Below are 20,211 nucleotides of genomic sequence, written 5' to 3' on the forward strand. Positions count from 1 at the left end.
GGAGCTCTTCCTCAAGGTGAAATGAAGGCTCTGGGCTGCATTTGGTAGTGCCGACAGCAGGGGATGAGGGTCAGGGAGGGTTAAGCAGGGAGGGGGCAGTGCAACAAGGCGGCCTGATCTAGTGATTAAACAAAGGGATTCAGCCAACATGTGTAAAATTAAGTGATCAAGAGTTGATTACAGAGTGCATTGATTGTGTACTGATGGATTAAACAGAGTCGTGCTCGGGATGCGATTTTCCGAGCTGGGCACGAAAAGCACAGGCAATTGACATGTTGGCCAGAAGGACCCGCTTCTCCCAATCCCTGGCTTTTATACATTCTCCGGATAAATCTGCAGAGAGGCCCGTGGAATTATAATCGATTATCCATTTCTCAAAGTCACTTAAGGGCCCTGAGCTACAAGCTAAAGTGCCGGTGCTGCGAAGAGGCATTGGGTATGCGCCGGCATGTGCAGGTGCTGGCGCGAGGGGAAAATGTGGCAATGACCCTGTGTGCTGCAAGCTGATGAATCTATTTTCTTGTAGGAAATAGTTTTGACAGTTCAATATCTGTGTTTTCGATATGTGCCCCACACATCCCCAAGGGAGGAGAGGAGAGGAGCTGGAATGTGGCAGGGAGGGAGCGGGGGGGAGGGAGGGAAAGACTCCACCACATCACCCCTTTGAATTGTAGGTGTATCAGTATATCACCAACTTAACAGACTGCCCTCCCAAGTCAAGGGCATTAGAGCAGCATGGCTGCTTGCAAGTGCCTTCTGCAGGGCCAGGATGGGGCTGAAGCCCCTCTTGGGGTACCTCCCTGGGCTGTGGGGGGACCCTCAGCATGCCCCATCCTAGTGGCACTGGGGTAGTTCCTAGGCTCTTGTTTCACTGCCAGCGGTGAAAGCAAAGATTCATTTCCAGGCTGATCCTGTCTCTCAGGATGCAGTCAGGTCCTTTGCTGAGAACTCAAAGGAGGAGACAGGTGGGGCTGAGACAGCTGAGCAGCTGCAGCCTGGTGCAGGATCATCCTGCATGTTTTATAGGGAGCTGGATGTGATGGTGGAATGAAGCTGGAGGGAGAAACCTCTGCAGGTCTTCCCCAGTCCCAGTTGTAGGGCTATTACTCCCTCTCTCAACTGTATCCCTGTTTCTGCTACAGATTAAGCAATCAAGGCCCAAAACAGGCCCCAAATGTGTCCAGACCTCAGACCCCAGCTCTTGTACAGTCTCCCAGCCAGATACACGAATGTTTCTGTGAAACGCCCACCTTTTCTAGTTCCCACTGCAATTATTTTTTGGTGTTTAAAGAAGGTGCTTTGCTCCAGGTCTTTCCATCCCAAGAGCTGATGCAGAACATGGATAGTTAGGGCACACTTTGGCGATGTAGCCGAACAGCTCCTTCTCTCCACCCTCTCCCACCAAGCCACCAGAAAGTCCAGGTTGGGTAACTCGTCCAACCAGCGACAAGAAGTGGCCCTTGTAAGAGCAAACAGGGCCAGAGGCCAGGCACATTGGTGGATGTAGCCCAGCCACCAGCCCTGGGTACACAACCCCAGGCATTCCAGGTGTCTGAGGAGGAGGAGAAGGGATGGTGAAGAGGCAGAATCATTCCCCATACTCTCTCTGGCCATGGCACAGGACTGAGAGAGCCCTGGGGTCTTCTGCCTCACTGCTATGTGCTGGGAAGTGTGCTCTGTCCCAGTGCCTCATTTTGCAAGTCCCACGGAGGAAGGACTGGCCATGGGCCATGGAGTCTGCAGAACTGCAGGCATGATCCTGGGGTCCCAGGGGATCTGGGTGGCTTGTCCACAGCCTGGCCAGTCTTGGGTGCCTGGTGTAAAAAGACTCATGGGATGGAGGGCAGCTCAAGGATGGGGGAAACAAGGTGCATCATGCCCAAAGAGATCCCCCAGTATGGAACGCAGAGCTGTAGGATTCCCTCTGCAGAGTTTCTGCCGTGCCTGTTCACTGAAGTCAGGGACCCTGACTGATGCTGGGGAGAAACAGCTGCTCCTCAGGACTTGTATGTCTGGGAGATGAACCCGGGTTGAAGGAGATTCCAGTTTCATTCTGAGAGCAGATGATGGATGGCAGCAAGAAGATCCAACTCCATGGCTGTGAGCTTTTCCAGACTCATACTGGCACCCGTCAGAGAATCTGGAGCAGAGGAGGGATCATCTCTGTCCTTGGCCCCTGCTGACCTCATTTGGCCAATCTCCAGCCCAGAGAGGGGTGTGGCTGGGCGCTGTAGTGCTTCCTTGGGAGAAGCCTGTGTGGGCAGGCTGCCCAGCTGTGAGCTGGAAGAGAGGAGGACAGGGAAGCAGGCAGTGCAACACCTTCCTTCGCTTGCTCTCAGCATTTCTCTGTTTTCCTCTTGTGTAGCCCAGGGAAGTGTTTCTGCTCAGTTCAGCATCCCCACATGGAGCAGCACCATCAGCCTGTCCCAGTCCTCCTCTTCCTCTCTCGCTTTCAGGTCCCTGTCATGCTCTCCCTTTCCAGCTCTCCCGGCAGCCTGCGTCCCTCTCATCGGGGATTCATTGTCTTGTCAGCCTCTAGTTAGCCGGCATGCGTACGAATCATAAATTACCCCGCCCGGGCCTCTGCTATGCTTCAGCACAGACAAAAAAATTGCACTCCATCACCGTGTCTCCCGGCTTTTAGTGGTATTGATCAATGCTGCTCCCTTCCCGCCCCCCCCCTTTTCATTTTAACCGAGCCGGTTAAGTGCAGTATCTTATTTTGTGCTGGGACAAATGAAAAGAATATTAGCAAGGGCTGAAATATATCTCTTTTTTATCTCTCTGCTACTTTTTTATTGAATCTTTCTGAGTAGGTGGCTTTCCGCAGGATGACAGCCTCATGACAGGCTCCTCATTAGAGCTGAGACAGTAATTGTGATGCATTTCCCTGCGCGGCCTTTTCACTTCTCCCCCCCCTCCTGCCTTCCCTCCTCTCTCCCTTTCCCCTGATTTGTAAAGTGATTGGATGTACAGACTCACTCTGTTCCTTAAATTATTGCCCAGCTCAATCCATCTTCACTGCCCCACGCCGGGCAGCCATGATCTCTGCAGATGGAGAGCCAGGGTCGGATCACAAGGGGTTCCTCACCTCTCCTGCTGCCAGGCTGCCACTGGCCATGAGAAACACGGTGCTGGACCCAACGGGACCTGCAACAGCCTCTGAAGAGCCCAGGGTGCTGTTCAAACGTGCATTTTTACTGAGTGACCCATGGGACCAGCCCCAGCTGGGGTTAACTGCATGGCAGCAGCGCTGCACTAGTTTACACCAGTCCTCTCCAGTATCCAGCTTGTCTGGACAGGCAGCTACAAGAACAACTCTTGCTTTGGAGGGAAATCAATATTTTAGCAAGCTTTTCTGCCTCAGATCCCTCTCTAGTTTTTACTCTCAGGAGAAGCAGGTGTATTTTCTAAGCTGCTTGGCAGCCTGGGCACCTTAGCATGGAGCAGTGTCAGGTATCAGGCTCTTGGTGGGGATGCAGCAGTCTGAGTACAGGTCTTCTCTGTGACCCAGTTTGTTCATGAGGTTGCAGAGGTCCCCCTGTCTGTCTGTGTCTCTATGTGTTTTATACACCCTAGGTGTATAAAACCAGCTGTCACTCATCCCTGTGCCTCTCTTTGCTGGATTCCAGGCAGGACTGGCTCGTGCTGTGCCAGGCACAATCCAAGTCCAGTTTCTGTTGGTACTCTGCAGCATCTTTGTGCTGTGATGCAGGAGTGATTCCTCAAAAATATTTTCTTACCTGAATAGCCATTTTTTCAGACCTCTGACACCTTCCTGCCTGCACAGACCTCCAAAGGGCAAGTGCTCCAAGGGAGGTCTGCTCAGTGCTGGGCGATTCCTCAGTGGTCTGGATGTGCTTGCTGCTCTCTGGGGTGTTTGCAGAGTTAAGTTGTGCTGTGGATGCAGTCATGGCCAGACACTGAACCCAGCCACAGCACTCAAACTTAGAGTCACCTCACTGCCTGTCACTGTCTCTGGCATCAGAATCTCTTCCTGATGGAAGGAATGGGAGGTGCCCTGACCTCATCTGCAGGTTTTTGGGTGCCTATACCTTTTGGTACCAACCAGCAGGATCCGAGGCAGTGCCCAGCAGGCAGGATGCCACTCCATGGGGACAGCACTGGCACCACACCAGTAAATAACAGGGAGATGGGAGAGCAATCATCAACATTATTCCTGCTCCCTCACTTTATTGCCATTTATTTTTTGCCTCTACTGTTATCCTGGAGTGCTCTGCACTAACACATGAACCATCTCTGCCTTGAGCCACTGTTGTCATCTCCCCTCCCAGTTACTACCAGGGCTCTGTGAGCCTCATCAGTTGTGGCGTGGGCTCACCAGGAGAAGAGTGAGTGTTTTGCTATTTCCAAGCTAATATGGGGCTTTCTTTGAATTATTGTTTTTTGAGCTGGAAGGAAAGGAGGCTTGTCACACAAGATACCTGCTATCAGTACACAAATAACAGCAAGCCCATCATCGAATGGAAAATAATCGCCGCGGAAAGCGAGTTGCAGAGCAGCCAGAGGGATTATTACAGGAGCTGGCAGTGGCAGTGCTGTCAAGGAGCCTGTGTCAGCACTTCCATTACCACCCACCTGGTTTAGCACAGCCCCCAATGCAGGGCATGGGGCCACGGGGCCCCAGCATGGGGTCATTTCTATTCAGAAGAATTTCAGATCAACTGGCTTTGATTGGGTTTAAATGACGGAGTGTTTAAGGGGGAGAGCGCAGAAATAGGAAGGTGAGATGGAGGGAGGCATCTCAAAGAGGGGGGGTTTGGTACTCAGAGAAGTGGAAAAGAGTTTGAGGTAGGAGAAATCAGGAGTTGGGACTGAAGAGCTGGTCCTCATGGGAGCAAGGTTCAGCTGGTCACAAGGAGGGACAGCATGAGGAGCCACAGGTGGCACCACCTATGTCACCCTCGGCAGCAGTTCCTGGGGAGGCACCTGGCTGTGCATCAGTGCAGATGAGCAGTGGAGTCATGGACAATTTATTTCATTCATTTGGCAACTCGCTGAGCTCCTGTGCAGAGGGAGCCCTCATGCCTTGTAAACTTTGCTCATTGAGTGATGGGAGCATTGTTTACTCTGCGCTGTGTAGTGGTGGGGGGCTGTATACACCCTGTGCTGTCAGCACTGTTGGTGGGCTGGGTTCCTCGAGTTTTTCACTTATATATGCTCTCCAAAACAGTAGCTCGCATTGTGCTTGTGAGGGAAAGTTCTGCCTTCCAAGGGACACGCTCCCAACCTGCAGTGCTGTCCGGGCACAGGTGCAGGGCAGGAGCAGGGGTGACTTCATGGCTCCATGCCTATCTTGTGTCCCCAGAACCTGAGCCAGGTTCCCAGCCTGGAGCCCAGGTCCCATTACCAGCTGCTTTGCAGTGAATCAGACCTTTCCCAAGGGAATTATCTTGGATCCATATCAGTGTCACTGAATGAAGGATCCAGCCCTCTATCCCCAGTGGGATCAGGAGGGTTTGGTCCAATCCCTACCTGAGCTGGGATCCATTTGCAGATGCCCTCTGAAAGAGCCTGTGGACAAATTCCTCCACACAGGGGTGCATCTGCATATGGAGCACTGTGCTTTCAGAGCAGGAAATACTCGGTTTCAACACTTGGAGTTAAACATTTCCGCGGAGCCCAGGAGACCGTGCAAACAGCGGGAGCACCAAAGCTCTGCCTTTTCATCTCTCTGGCACTGGCGAGCGGGGGGTCGGCAGCGAGGGAAGCACAGCAGAGCTGCGGAGGGTAAACACTGGAGCCAAGCCCACCGAGTAACCAGAGAGTGAAGGGGAGAGAGAGGGGCAAAGAAAACAAAAACACAGCTGCCAAAAAACAAAAGCCTGAAAAGAGCCATTCAGTGTCTCCCAGGAGCGGGTTTGGCACAGGGCAGGGAAGGATAAGCAGGGAGCAGGGGTAGGTCCCCCCTGCTCAGGGATATGGGCCCTTTGTTTTGCCCTGGGCAAATCAATGCCCTCTGCTCCATCCAGAGGGGTGAGCACTTACACCCCAGCACCATCCAGCCACACACATGATGTAGCATCCTTTGTTTGCTCCTGGATATCAGGATGTCCCTGCTCTGCAGAGGAGAGGTGGGATGTATGCATCTTTCTCCACCCTGGTGTTCACAAACAAAGCCTGAGGACTTGCTGTGCCCATCCTCTCCTTCTCCCCACAACCCAGCATCCTACACCATGGAGATGGGTACCACTGCCTGGAGCAGGTCACCACAGCGTGGGTGTGTGCCAGGCTCCGGGCATGCTGCAGATGTGGAAGCTGCTGATTTGGGGAGACGCATTCCAGGAGAAGCCTGTGTTGCACTGCAGGCCTGCAGCGGGTGCCACAGACCTGGGGACGCCTGCGTAGGTGTCCCCTGGCACGGGAGAGGATGCCTCCTTCGTGCCTGTCAGCTGCACTTAGCCTTGCTCCTGTGAGAGCGAGCTGTCAGCCCCCTGGGCCAGGAGCCGGGGCTGCTGCTGTCTCCTGCTTTGCAATCTGTACATCAGGGACTTGGCTGTGTGTCCAGGTTCCTGTTCTCCTGCCCCTCTGGAAGCCCTTGTTTCAGTGCAAGCACCAGCCTCCTGCACTCACTGGAGCAAGGGGATCTTCCCTGGCTGTCATGGGGATGTGGAGTGACAGCTGTCACATCCTTCCTTGGCACAAATTCATCACTGTATCATTGGTGTAGCTGGTGGGTAAGGCCACTGCTGCTCATTTCTCCTGCTGGCCTGGGCTGGGGTTGGAAGACAGCAAGGCTTGTTCCCATGGCCTGAGATTCCTCCTGGTTGCCCCAGCCATTGAAACCCAAAGCCGCCTCTGTTTAGGAATATGCACCTCATGGAAGAGTACCAGAGAACAAGCAGGGTGTGAGGCCTTGGGTGTGCAGGAGGTTAAACATCCCAGCAGTCTGGTGTAGCAGGTGGACCCCAGCAGGGGACCCTGACTATGCAGCCTGACCCAAGGCTGCCAATCCCAGTTCTGTGGTCCAGGACAGTCCATCACCTCCTCCAGCAAAGGAACATCTCTGAGCTCCCTGTGGAGCAGAGACACAGGGATGCTCAATCTCTGTTCCGCCCTTTGGTGCTGCTGAGAGCATCCCAGCCCCAGCAGCCACAGCTGGGGATGGCGATGGGGGCTCGTGGGCCCCAGGGCAGTGGCCTGGGCCAGGAGTGGGGGTGCAGCACAGCAGGGTGGAGGGCAGCCTGTTTACCCATCCATCTGTACACCCCACAGCGGGGATCCAGCAGGATTTCCCGTCCCTCAAAGGCTGCCTGTTTATTTTGGGAGGGAGACTCAGACAGCTCCATTGTTTTGCTGTGAAGTTGGGGTTATAAATAGCAGGTGGTCGGGGACGCTCCTGGGCTATTTTGGGCCCCCACTAGACAAAAGTGGAAAAGCTCCAAGAGGAAGATGGAATTACTGAAATGCCGACCTTTCCTGCAAGGGTCAGCAGGAGCTGGATGTTTGGGTTTGGGCTGGATTCTGGGCATTATTTAAACATGAGGGAAGGAGGAGGGAGGAAGATGCTCCAAGTTGCATGGGCTGCATGCTGCTGAAAACCAGTATGTCCTCCCTGGCAGAAGGATGGTGGGAATGAGGGCCCAAAGCACCTGGGATCTGCCTGGGAGCCTCTGGGAGTGCCCAAGTCCAGAGGAGAGACCAGTCAGGTTTTCCTCCTGGCTCTGCAAGTGGGAGAGTTCCCTGTGGAAAGGGAATCTGGGAAGGTAGGGAATGCACCCTAGCACTGGCCTCCCCCACCTTGCCCCTTATGCCTCAGTTTCTTCCATCTCCTATAGAGGTGCTGAAGAAAAGGGCAGGTAATATCCCAGTGATAGCCGTGCTTCCACCAGGCACTATGCTGAAGGGCAAAGATAAGCCAAGGTGACTCTCAAACTTACTTCAGACCCTTTCTCTTGTTAAATGCTTGTGCCAGGCAGTTATACAGGGAGAAGCAGAGATCCAGTAAAGCTGCTCACACCAATGTTTTATCCTTTGAGAAGGTCTATTCCTTTAATGGGGATTCATTTAGCTGGGCTGCACCATCATTAGGAACCATAAAATGGCACCTTTTGGCTCCTGATTGGAAGGCCACATTGCACACAGCCCCCTCGTATCCAGCGCCGGCTGCTTTATTGTGCATTACTGCCTCTCACTCGGATTTAACCAATTTGATCCATGTCTAATACATAAATAAATAATCCAGCAGGAGGGTTCATGCTGGATGACAAGAGGCAGCTATAAAGCACGTTTCTCCCTGCCAGAGCCATCTGAGCCAGGCTCCACACGCCCTCTCATGAGCAGAGCTGCTAGTACAGCTGGGAGAGGGGGCCTGGGGACCTGAGGGCTTCCCTCTTTTATGGGAACTTCATTGTTTGCTTTAGAGTTTTATTTTATGTTAAATGGACGCTGTATATTCCTTACAGAGGGGGCAATAAAGTTTCTGAGCTGGAAGAAATTGGCTTCAGATCAGGGAGTGAACCAGGGAGATGTGGCTGGGCAGGGAAGCAGAAGACAGGATTGAGAGTAAGGAGGGTGTGAGGAAATGTGTTGCTTGCAGATTTGCCTCAAAGACTCAACCCAGCTAGGGATTAGGGTACACAGGCAGCCCCAAATCTCACCCAGGGGTGATACAGCCCCAGGAGGCCCAGAACTCCGGGGTCTGGAGCTGCTGGTGGTGCAGGGGGGACAAGGGGCCCCAGCCCAGCCCTGGGAAAGGGTGAGCAATCCCGGGTGAGCGTCTAGACCTGCTCCCTAGTGCATCCACAGCCTCACACCACGGGTTTTCCTCTGCGTCCCAACACTGTGTGCCCATGGAGATCTACTTTGCCCTTTATAGAGAGGATCATCCTGACCCACCCAACTTCAGGAGTGTCAAGGAGGATGAAGATGGTTCTTTATAATGAGTTAATAGGAACAGTGAGCAGTGTTGAGTCATTCATCTACTCCAAGTCATATCACCTGAACCTCAAATGGGAAGCTGGGTTTGCACAGGGGCACTTCCAGAATGTGGCTGTTGCTGCTCTCCCTGTAAGACTGGAGGGCCTGCAGCCAGGCTTGGGCCCTCTCGTGTCACTTGCTGTGCCATTGCAGAAGAGAGCCAATCCCTGCCCCAGGCACTGTAGGATGGGGAGAGAATTAGGGCTGTACCATGAGAAAATCCCTGGATTTCAGTCCTGTGCTAGGACAGGAACCAAAGCAGAGCACAGACGATGCTGATGGCAGCTGATCTGAGCTAAAGCTTTTTCCCTTCTTTTCCTTCTCACAGGCAAAAAGAAAGCAACTTTGTTTGACAGCCAGGCTCCAATCTGCCCCATCTGCCAGGTCCTTCTTCGCCCCGGGGAGTTGCAGGAGCACATGGAGCAGGAGCTGGAGAAGCTCACACAGCTGAACATCAGGTAAGCAGCTCCCTGGGGTCCATCAGCACCGCTGGTGATCTGGCTGGGGCACCTGCATGGGGCAGAGAAGATGGTGGTGCCCACAGCTACAAGATGCGGGGGATCTAGTGCTAGCCAATGGGGCAGAAACATTTCCCTGGAGTTCACTGCAAAGGTAAAGGCAGGCAGAAATTCCTCCCAGAGGTCACAGACATCCCTTTCCCTGGGGAGGTGTGTGTAGCTCTCATTTTGCTGACATCCCGTGATGGAGCAACCCTGCAGCATTGGTGCACACTGCTCCTCAGCTGCCTTCAGCTCCCTTCTGCTACCCTCAGTGCAAAAAAGTCACCTATTAAAAAAAATTGCCTTTTAACTGCTAGCAGTTATTTAGGAAATGGCTGCAGCCAAGGGTTGGCAAATCCCTGCCCCTGCCTTAATAAAAGTCAGCAGCCTTGGGAAAGAGCGTGTTTATTTCAATTATTAATGAATTCTCCGGTCATTAAAAGGTGAGGAAAGGAATCAAACTGCCTACCAGAAGCAAAGTTACATCTGCAGGTGGTAGGAGAGGAGAGACAGCATGTGTGTCAGTGTGAGTGTGTGTGTGTGTCAGGGTGAGGGCTGCATGTGGCTGTGCACAGTGTGGAGGGTGCAGAATCCATCCCTGCTTGGCTTGGATCTTCTTGGATTCAATGATAGCCATTGCAGATGGAGGGAACAGGAGAGAGCTTTAGTTAGAAAAAGACAGACCTCCCGGAATGGATCTGGGTTGAGATATCCCAAATTTGGCACCTGCAGCCTCAGGCTGACACTCACATTCCCTGTGTGTTGCACGGGAAGATAGGGAAGGGGGAAGCAGGGAACAGGCAGCCCATTTATCCCCCGCGACACCCAGTCCTCTTGCAAGAGTAATTTATGGTGTAATTTGGGCCGCATCCAACTTAATAAAGGGCCACTGCAAATTAGTGAACAGGTTTAAATGAACAGAAGCAATTAGTGCTCGGAGGAGCCCATCAAAGAAGTTGGGCCAATATCAGAGTGAAACTGAAACTGCAAGCCAGGAGCAGAGGCTGGCTGGCGCGAAGTGGTGATGGGAAGGTGGCGTTTAATGGGAAAGGAAAGGAAACCCTAAATCATAAAGCATGACAAGGGCCATTGTGGGCCAGCTGACAAATGAAAAAGAATGGCATTATTCCTTTAAATAACAGCAGCAGTTAGAGAGGAGACAGCTCTCCCTGGCTTGCCCTCGCTTCCCTGGCCTGCACCACTCGGCCACGCAGGCGGCGAGGAAGAATCAGAGGTCTTTATTAATTATTAAATAACGACTCCCTCTGTAGTGTGATAGATAACGCTCAATCTAGGCCATGGATTCAGGCGATGGAGGCTAATCTGTAACACAGCAGCTCCCCATAGGGATGGGCTCTCCCAGTCCTGGAGAAACCGAGGCAGGGACCAGGGCAGCAGTAGTCAGGAAGGGCCAGAATCGTGGGCAGGATTTGCAGTGGGGTGTGATGGGGTTAAGTCCCCCGCACTGCCCAGATCCATCAGGCAGCTCGCTACAGTGGGTTGCTCCATTTCCCATTCCTCCACCTTTCCTGCCTGGAGAAGCCAGGAGCAAGAACACATCAACAAGAGAAGAGAGAAACTAATAATGATCTCAAATAACCCAATAAACATAAAAATAAAATGTAGGCCTATAAACGCGACGGGCACTGGCAGCCCTGGCCGCTCCCTGCCAATACAGACTTGTTACTGAAATGGCCGAGCAGCTGTTACTTATCAGTCTGATGGGGAGAAGCAAACCAGGGGGCTGCTTTCCAAGGGCTTTTTTCTTTTTTCTAATTTAAAGAGGATGCAGCCAATCATGGCTTGTGGTGTTAAGATTTAATAAACCTTAATGATTTGCAACAAAATCATAGATTTCCTGTGCTTGGGGTTAGGAAGTCAGATCCCCTCCTGCCCACTGAGCTTGCAGCACTGGAGGCTTGGTGGGCACTGGATCAACTCTGGAAAAGGGATTTCTCCAGGAGCTTCTAGGAGCTGAGATACAAGGAAGCTGTAGGCACCACCTGGATGATGCTACCCATGTCCCAGATCACCACAAGCAACTCACCCACTCCAATGAACCCCTTTCTCAGCTGGTGGGAATGGGGTTTGCTATCCCCCAGAGACAGGGACAGTGCTTTTTCCCTCCAAGGGCAGTACTGGTGTGACCACCCTGGCCTCAGGACAGGGACATCTCAAGGTCAACCCAGCTCGAGCATCATGCAGCGAGGCAGGAGGAGCCGTGCTGGCAACAGGGCAGCACCCACCCATGCCTCAGCAGTCCTGCGCACGTACCAGGGACAAAACCCAGCTTTTGGACCAGTGATGAACATCACTCAGGAGGATCCAACCCTGGTGCAGGGTCCAGCTTTCCCTTGAAAAAGCAACCTTGGGTGGGAATGAGGTATCTGGGTTTCTAACTCTGCGGCTTTCTTGGTGCGTCCAGTTTCCCACAGCATAGGGAGAGACCTGCTTGTGCTCACCCCACGGCTCCTCCACGCTGTGTGGGTCCAACTGAGCCTTGTGCACAGCTCCACGCAGCCAAGCAGGGCTCTCTGAATGCAAATTTCATTTCTGAGCCACTGGCGCTGTTTCAAGAGCCGGCAGCCTCCGAGCCCTTTTTGGTGTTACATATGTAACAGCCTCATTGAACTTGACATGTCAAATTCAGGCCATTTGTGCAAAATCTCCCTTTAATAATACCGTTTCATTTCGCTCAAATGAGACTTGAATGCATGTAAAATGGAAAAGGATATTTAAGCGCTAACATTAGGCAGATGTCTTGCCAGAGGCCGATTGAATATATGAGATTTTGAAGTGCTTAACACGTTTTCGGTGCTCCCTCTTAGAATATGTCACCTGGCTTTCTTTTTTCTCCCCCTCTTTCCCCCCCCACCTGCCCCCCCTTTAAGTGAAGGGTATAAATTGAAAGAAAACAAAACTACAAGCCTTGGTTTTATGGGGTTTAACTCTTGCCAGGCAAGACTGTTGGTATTTCTCCTCCAAAGAGAAATTGCCTTGGAACTCACCTTTGCAGAGCACAGGCTCAAAGCAGCAGAGAGTGGGAGGCAGGTGAGGGGTGGCCCCATGATGCAGGGCAGAAGGGATGCTCTCCTTGCTCTGCCTGTGCAGTCAGAGAGCAAAAGGTGCCCATCTGAGCAGCTAAGTGCCCCCCAATGTAAAAATAAGAAATAGTAACAGTGACCCTTTGTATGTGTCTATGCCCTGTGCCTCAGCCAGGCTGGTCGACACAGAATACATTAATATTACTGGTTTGGGTGCATGAAGCTGATCTGGATGTCAGTCTCCTATCCTTACTCAATATATATTCACTTGTTTTACACCTCATCCGTGTTAAAGGCAAAGAACACACTGAAATGTGAGACTCTTTCTGGAGCTGTCAGTGGCCCCAGCTCCAAGCTTCAGCTGGTGCTCTGGCTGCAGCTGCATTTCCCCAGCCTAGAACTACCTAGACAGAGTGCAGGTGGGCACTCTAGAGCATTCTAGAGCAGCACCCAGGGGTGTCCCTCAGGACACACACACACACGTCCCCGTGTGCATCGCTGTGTGTCACCCTGCAGGTAAATACTGTGAGCAGAGGTGGCAGTGGGCAGCAGCACCCTTAATCCCTGCTCTCCCCAGGCAGTAACCACAGAACATGGCTGATGGAGGGGAGGCTGGGTGGAGAAGGGCAGGTTTGGGACTCTGGTTTGAGTTTGGGGTGGGAGGAAAGATGAATTTGAGTTGACAGAAGTAGAGGAGGAAGTAAGAGCTGTAGAGCCAGCCTCAGCTGATGCTCCACAATGATTCTTTCTAGAGTTTGGGAAAGAGACATTTATTGGCCATTTAAAAAACCTTAGGAAGTCACATTACAAATATTACAGTTGCTGAGTTCAGCAGTTTGAAGGTTGGGATGCAGTGGTTTTAATAGCATAACAATCTGTTCTTGAATATGCAATGCTCCTTTAAAAAAATATTTGGCAGGGGGTGTTTTTATTTCACTGTGTCACAGCTGACAGATTCTCCCCTGCATTAGCAGCAGCAAGCCTATGCTTCAGAGCTGGGATTTCACCTCCCCAAAAATGGATGAGGTGTATCAGTATAGCTGGGGAGTGGTCCAGAGGGTGGAGCAGTGAGGGTGATGATGTTCTCAAAGTGCCCCATGGCTGTGCAAACTCTCCCCTCATTCACTTTTCTTTCTTTTTTCCTTTGCTATCAGTACTTGTTCTGAGCACGTTATTATTACAAAGCCTGTGCCCACCTGTTGGCTGCTCCTAGCCCGGGCCAGCAGCTCTCATTGCTCCTTGCCATTCTGCTGGGGGCATGGGGACACATCCCTGCACATCCAGCATCTCAGGAGCTACTGATTTCCCCTAATGACCTTTCTGTGTGTCCAGGAATAATTTCTCTTCTGCCTCTGTGATTACGAAGCATTTCCCGGAGCACAGAGGGCACCGGGGTCTCGCACCTTGGTGCAGATGGAAAGTGCTGCAGGCTGTTTTCTGTGACCTCAAAGATGCTGTCACAAAGAACCAAATAGTGTCAGGCAAAGGAGGGCAGAGTAAGATGTAGTGGGAATGCCTGTGTCAAAGAGGGTGAAGTGCCCAGATGGGGGATTTAGCTTGACTTTTGGAGCCAGCTTTGATTCATGTCAGAGGAAAAGAGCCAACCCCAGAACTGTGGTGCTCCAGCTCCTGTAGCAGCATTCAGTGCACCTCTGCCCAGGCTTAAATCTTCCTTTGGGTTCCATCCGAAGCTTCCTCTCCCTTGTTTGCACACATGCTCTTTTCCTCTCACTGTTCTTAATCCTCTCTTCTTTTGCAGCCGGGGTAGAAGCAGAAAGTGCTTCCTCAGTCCCTGGCACTGCACAGAGCATCCTCACCCTGCTGTGAGGAGCTTCTTTATGTAGAGAGGAACAGTAGTGACTCTTCTCAGGGGACAGAGGCAGCTCTGGGTCCAGTGGGATAAGAAATAAGGAGGAAACTGGCAAGATAGCTGAAACACAAAGGCTGTGGGGCCTTGGGAGATAAACTGGTCACAAGGCAAGATGACTGTTCTTGAGAGATGTCTCCAGACTTATGGAAATGCATCCTGCTTTTCACATCTTTCACAGGTTGCTTTCCCAGTGTGTCATGGTCTTTCTGATTAAAGTCAATCCGTGCTAGCCCCTCAGAGTCTGCACTGGAGACTCCTGCTAATGGACAGGTTGGCAAGCACATCATTCCTGTGTGCCCAAATGACAGGGGCTTGGTCTGTTGCTCCTGGCCACAATAAGGACCCAGAGCAGGTGATGAGATGTGCCTCACACCCCTCTCCTATTCAGGGAACCCTCTGTTCAAATACAGCTGCTCCTTTCCTTGCACTGCCCCAGAGCAGTGTTAGTTTCATTTCTGTGGGATCTGCCAAGCACTGTGCTGTCCCAAAGGACCTTTGGAGGACCTTCCCAGGGCCAGTGTGGGCGGCTGCTGGGGAAGGGTGAGTGGCCGTGCTGCCAGGCCCTGCAGGATAAATAGGGTGTGTAAAACCCGAATTAGCTCTGTTGCCATGTGTCACATCAGGGTCATGGCTCTCGCCTCAGGTCTCCTTGATTTATGCCTGGGGACTTTAACTTGATGGCCAGGTACTTCCCCAGACTTCTTATGCAGCAAATGCTGCAGGTCCCCCAGCCTCTCCATGAGAGAGGTTAGAAATAGTTTTGAGTGAAGGGTTTTTTCCAATGCTCTGTTGGAACACATGATTCCCTTCCTTGCATGCAGTGGACACCTGCGGGCTCTCCAGAGAGAGGAGGGAGCCCTGACCAACAAGTGAGATTGCAAGCAGGCACTGCAACCTCCTGCTCCTCGACTTATCCCTGTCTCTTTCTTCATTCTTTTTCCCTCTTCTTTTCCCACCTTCTTCTTTTCTTTTCTTCCCTTTCTCCCCCTCTTCTTCCCCCTCCCTCCATCTCTCCCCACCCCCCGGTATCAAGGCGACATCTCCAAGCCAAGTACTTTTAATTTCGCCCGTGGCCCTTGCTGACACGGTGGATATGCACAGCAAGTTAAATTCCCGCCTGATCAATAAAGCAGAAGCAGTGTGTCCGACTGGTCGATATTTTTTTATCTGTCTTCAGCCCAGTCCTGCTGATGACAGCCCCCTGCGCTTCAGCAAAGGCACTCAAGGGCATCGGGCTTTGGCAACACAGCTCTTTTTTTTTTATTTAAATTTTAAAAAAACCCAGATGCCTACAGAAAAAAAAAAAAGTTCATGGAGTTTGGCCTTTGCTTAATAACGTTTTATGATTTATCTTAATTTTTAATTGAAAAAAATTTGCGAATTAATTGATTTCTGGGACTTGCCAATTAACATTGTAATTGGGTGCATGATAAATTTCAAGGGAGCATCATTTTTCTCCCTCTCCCCCTTGTCACGGAGAAGGGGAACTGCGAGGGCAGCTGCTTCCTATCCATACGACCCCCGCTCTTTCCCGAGGTGCTGCTGCCCTCCTCCCCCCTTGCTACTGTATCTTAAAGAAGGAACAAGAAAGCTAATAAAGTCGTGTTATTAGAGTCTCGCCAGAGGTGACCCCTCAAGGCATAAATCCAGGCCGGGGAGATGCTGGGGACAGGTACCATTAAGTGCCTGAGCGTGCTTTGCAGGTGGGACTGGGCACCTCTCCTGCAGCACCCTCTCCCTGGCTGTGCGCTCCCAGTGCTCCCAGGGCTTTCCCAAAGGGCTCTGCCGTCCCCCTAGGTGTTCAGTCAAGCAGTTAATTGCGTGTGATGTCTCCTCAGTGCTCCTCCTGGGTGTGAGTCCTCCATGACTGCCCTGCAGCCAATGTTCACCAGCAAAACCAGGCTGCGGGGACAGGCTGGTGTTTGGGAGCTGCTCCAGGGACACAGAATGGGTTTTCACATCCTGTTCTGCTCTGATTCCCTTGGGGAGAGAGTCCTGCCCCACAGCAGCAGTGGGGCATCCCATGCCACCCACGGCAGAGGTGTTCAGCATAGAACCTCAGCACTCAGTCAGGGGTGTCCAGTTTCATTTTCCATTTTTTTACAGATGCATCTCCAGCTGGGTGGTATCACCTGAAGCTTTCTCCAGCAGTTTGACTCCTGTCCAATTTAAATTAGACTTGCCTGGAAGTGTCAGCTTCTTGGTGATCCCCGAGAAGGGCCAGGACCACCTGTCACCACAAAGCAGCTAGCAGGGTCACATCCCTGTGTGGGGTGTGGAGAAGTGGCTGAGCTGGCTGCTACCAAAATGAGGAGTGAGGACACAGTGTGGGGTTGGGGCAGTGAGAACAGAGAGTGAAACTACCAAGTAAATTGAAGTGTGCTTTGTGTCTCTAGTGCTTCTGCCACCCACTCCACATGCTGGTATGGATCACCTTTCCACAGACACCTCAGGTGTCCCATGCATCCTCTAAACCCCAGTGAGCTTGGATGGGGCTCCATTGTGCCATCCTGGTGCTCCTGCTGCGCCCCAGTCTGGGCAGGAGTGAAGGATGCCAGCCAAGGTGGAGGGTCCCAGGTTCCCTGGCAAAGCCACAGCTCTTCCCACCAGCCAGGACATCAGAAAGCCCAGGAGCAGTCCAGCTCCAGGTCTGCCAGTGTTGGTGGCGGGGAAACATGCAGGAATGGAGAGAAATTTATGAGGAGAGGAGTCTGTTTATTATCTAGCCAATGTGGTGCTGCTGATACCATGGATTTATCCTCTTTCATTCCTACTCTGATTTGTGTCCCTGCCCCTCACTGTGGCAGATTAATCATGGACAGAAAGGGAAGAGAGACCCTCCAGCTTCCTCCTGTGCATTTAGAGGGTGGCAATGACAGCAGCCTGGACCCTTCACCCACAGCTTTTCCTATGGAGAGAGCACAAGCCAGGCAGCTGCCTGCCCTGCTTAGAGACGCTCTGTTCCTCTCCTCCATGGCAGACCCCAGGGCAGGCAGAGGCTGCTGTCCATAATCTGTAGGTGAGAAGCATTTCTCATGGGTCAGAGCTTCCAGGGTAGCACACCAAGTGAAAAAAAGTGTGGGTCGTGTTTTCCCTTGCTCATGCAGTGCCCTAAAAGGGCTACAAAGGGCTATGAACACTCCTTAAATTGCCTTCAGACCTGTGGTACCTGCAGCCCGTTCCCTGACTGCAGGATATGGGTTTGAAGGCTGAGGTTTGGAACTCTGGAGGGCAAAGCCTTCCTCTGAGAGCTGCTGACTCTCCGGGCAGCAGAGGCCTGGGAAGGGCTGTGTGGAAACCCAAGGGTGAGAAATAAATCTCCGGTCAGTTATTTGCCCTGGGGCGATGCATGTCTTCTGCAGAGCCTCTTCTGAACTGCCACATGAGCTGGGAATAATTAAACAGTCATTACAGCCATGGTAGCAAAGAGCCCCCCAAATCAATCTAATGCATGACCTTTCCCTCCAATTTTCCTTTTTATTTTTCCAGCCACCTCCTTTTCAAATAGTGGGAGAGAAATGAAACTACCCCCCAGCCACAGTCTCCTGTTTGGCCCTGCACACATGGACCATCACATCCTCACCCAGAAATCTGTTATCCACTCTGATGGGGACATGGGGTACCAGAGGTTGATAAAGGAAAATCCAGCAGGGCAGAAAGAGTTGGGGATGCGAATAGGACAGAGAAAATAGGGGATTTCAGCATGGTCAGGTCGTGCCACAGTGTTTTATGATTCTGCTGCATTTCATCTCTGTGGGGGAGGTGGGTGCCTGCCCTGTGGGTCAGATTTGTCACAACTGACTGTGTTGGGCACTGAGGTCTCACAAATACTGACAGGAGAGCATGTGGGAAGCACGTCTGGCACTGCAGGAGCAGAACATTTCTAGCCCTGACTGCAGCCTCTTTGGCAATTTTTTTGCATCACTCAGCCCCTTTTCCTATCATGGGGTGCAGGTGCCACTGGGGGAGCCACAGCAGGGTAAAAACCCCAGTGTGCTTCCTGTGATGGCACAGACCTCACCGGGCCATGCTGAGGGCTGTCACCTGCAGCTAGGTATAAAATCAAACTCCCATTTCCTTATTTAAGCATCAAGTGACACTTCCATTTATTTAAACTGGCATTCACAAAAATCCATTTCCCTCTCTACCCAGCGACAGCTCCGTTACAGCTGGAGTTGCCATCCACGCTCTGCCAGAGGCTTTCTCTGCTGCTGGGGCTCCCATCCCAAGGCTGCATGTTCAAGCCATGAGTCCTACAGCTAAAAAGAAATTGTTTCCAATTGGGTTTTGGTTGGTGGGTTGTTTGGTGTTTTTTGTTTGTTTTTTTGTTGTTTTTTTTTTTTGGTTTTTTGGGGGTTTTTTTGTGGTTTTTTGTTGGTTGGTTGGTTGGTTGGTTGGTTGGTTGGTTGGTTGGTTTTTTGAGTTTTTTTATTAAATACATCCATTGGCTGCAGTCTGTAGAAATTTTTGGTTTTGCAGGATCTCATGTGGGAGCTGCACAGGCTTGAAGGTCACTGTGTGTAACAGCAACCATGGCAGGGGTAGAGGAAACCCCAAGACTGTGGATAAGGAGGGCACGTACTTGGCTGGCTGAGCTGCCCTTTGGGAAATCATGACAGAAGCATTGGGCCTGAACAGCCCCTTGAAGCTCACTCAGGGACACGCCAGGGGATTCCCAGTTGCACCTGGGGATGCTCCTAACCAAATGTGTGTGCCTAGCATTAAAGGACATCTGAATGTCTCTGGTGTAGCCTGAGTTCTGCTTTCACTGCGAAGAGCCTTGCTGAGAGGAAAGGCTCCTCTTAAAGCTGATGGTCCCTAATCTAAAGGAACGGTGTGTCCTGGATCACAGAGGCTGCCAAAATCACTGGGTCTTCCCAGGGTGTTCCTTGGTCTTCTTTGGTGCTTTGGGGGGGTTGCCTAAAAGGTAAAGAAGTTGTTTTGCTGTAATGAACTAGATAAACAATTCCCCAAATAGATTAAAACTAACTGTAACTTAGAAAAGCGGGTAGTAATTATATTTTATTAGCTAGCAAAACACCATTTTTTTATTTCATAAGATAATTCTGTGTAAATCACCTTAATTAGAAGTGTCAGATGAGCCCGTGAATATCGTACTTAGTAACTAATTTCCTATGTACAGGTTATAATTTAAAACACATGGATCACTCACTGAGTGGAAATATGCTAGCCATGAAATAATGTGGGGAGTGTTGGGGTTATTACTATGTAAATGTGTAATCATTTCAGACCACTGCAGCCTGGCTGGGTGATTAAAGAGAATCCCAAGGTCTCCAAAGATTGTGCTGTCTGCAAGGGCCTAGAGCAAAAAAACTTTAAAAGGCACCGAAAAGTGTTTGAACTTTAAAGGTCTTGATTTCCCTTTTACCATTTTTAATTTGTCTGCGGTGTTTATGGAGGGGAAGGTTTCTCTTTGCTGACAGCCTTTCGATCCTGAGCCAGCTGCCAGCATTCTTAAGAGGTGCAGGGGGCTGCAGCCCTTGTAATTCAGGGGGCTCTTTAGTGGGATTGGGAAAAGCACGCTGAAATTGCAAGGTCTGGGTGCTTGGATGACCTGGGCTTATGCCTATTCCTAACCCATCTCTGGATATTAAAAAAAAAACAAATTTCAAATTCTTATTAGTGATAGAGTAGAGCTACATTGCAAGAAAGAGGGTGAGTATTAATAATCCTCCAGATGAAGAATAAAATAAAGTCTGCCAAGTTATCTAAACCACTCCCCTTCCTTATCGGTCCCAACAGCAGAGGCTTGATCTTTTGTCTGACCAGAGAGACTCTCATTCTGAAAACTTCAGTTTCCTGGCCCTAACACCATTTCTAGGAGGAATTAATTATA

The 20,211-nt window shown here is 51.3% G+C and overlaps 1 protein-coding gene across 4 annotated transcripts in view; it reads left to right on the forward strand.

Moving 5' to 3' along the window:
• Positions 1–20,211, forward strand: part of RNF220 (ring finger protein 220) — a 210,053-nt gene that overhangs the window by 119,239 nt on the left and 70,603 nt on the right. For all 4 annotated transcript variants that reach the window (XM_014307895.2, XM_005423116.3, XM_005423117.2 and 1 more), the window contains one exon: positions 9,269–9,398. In XM_014307895.2, coding sequence (XP_014163370.1) covers positions 9,269–9,398 — 130 coding nt within the window. The remainder of the gene's footprint in view (positions 1–9,268; positions 9,399–20,211) is intronic.

Source organism: Geospiza fortis, unplaced genomic scaffold (genome assembly GCF_000277835.1).
Source record: "Geospiza fortis unplaced genomic scaffold, GeoFor_1.0 scaffold333, whole genome shotgun sequence".
NCBI classification, from domain to species: domain Eukaryota; kingdom Metazoa; phylum Chordata; class Aves; order Passeriformes; family Thraupidae; genus Geospiza; species Geospiza fortis.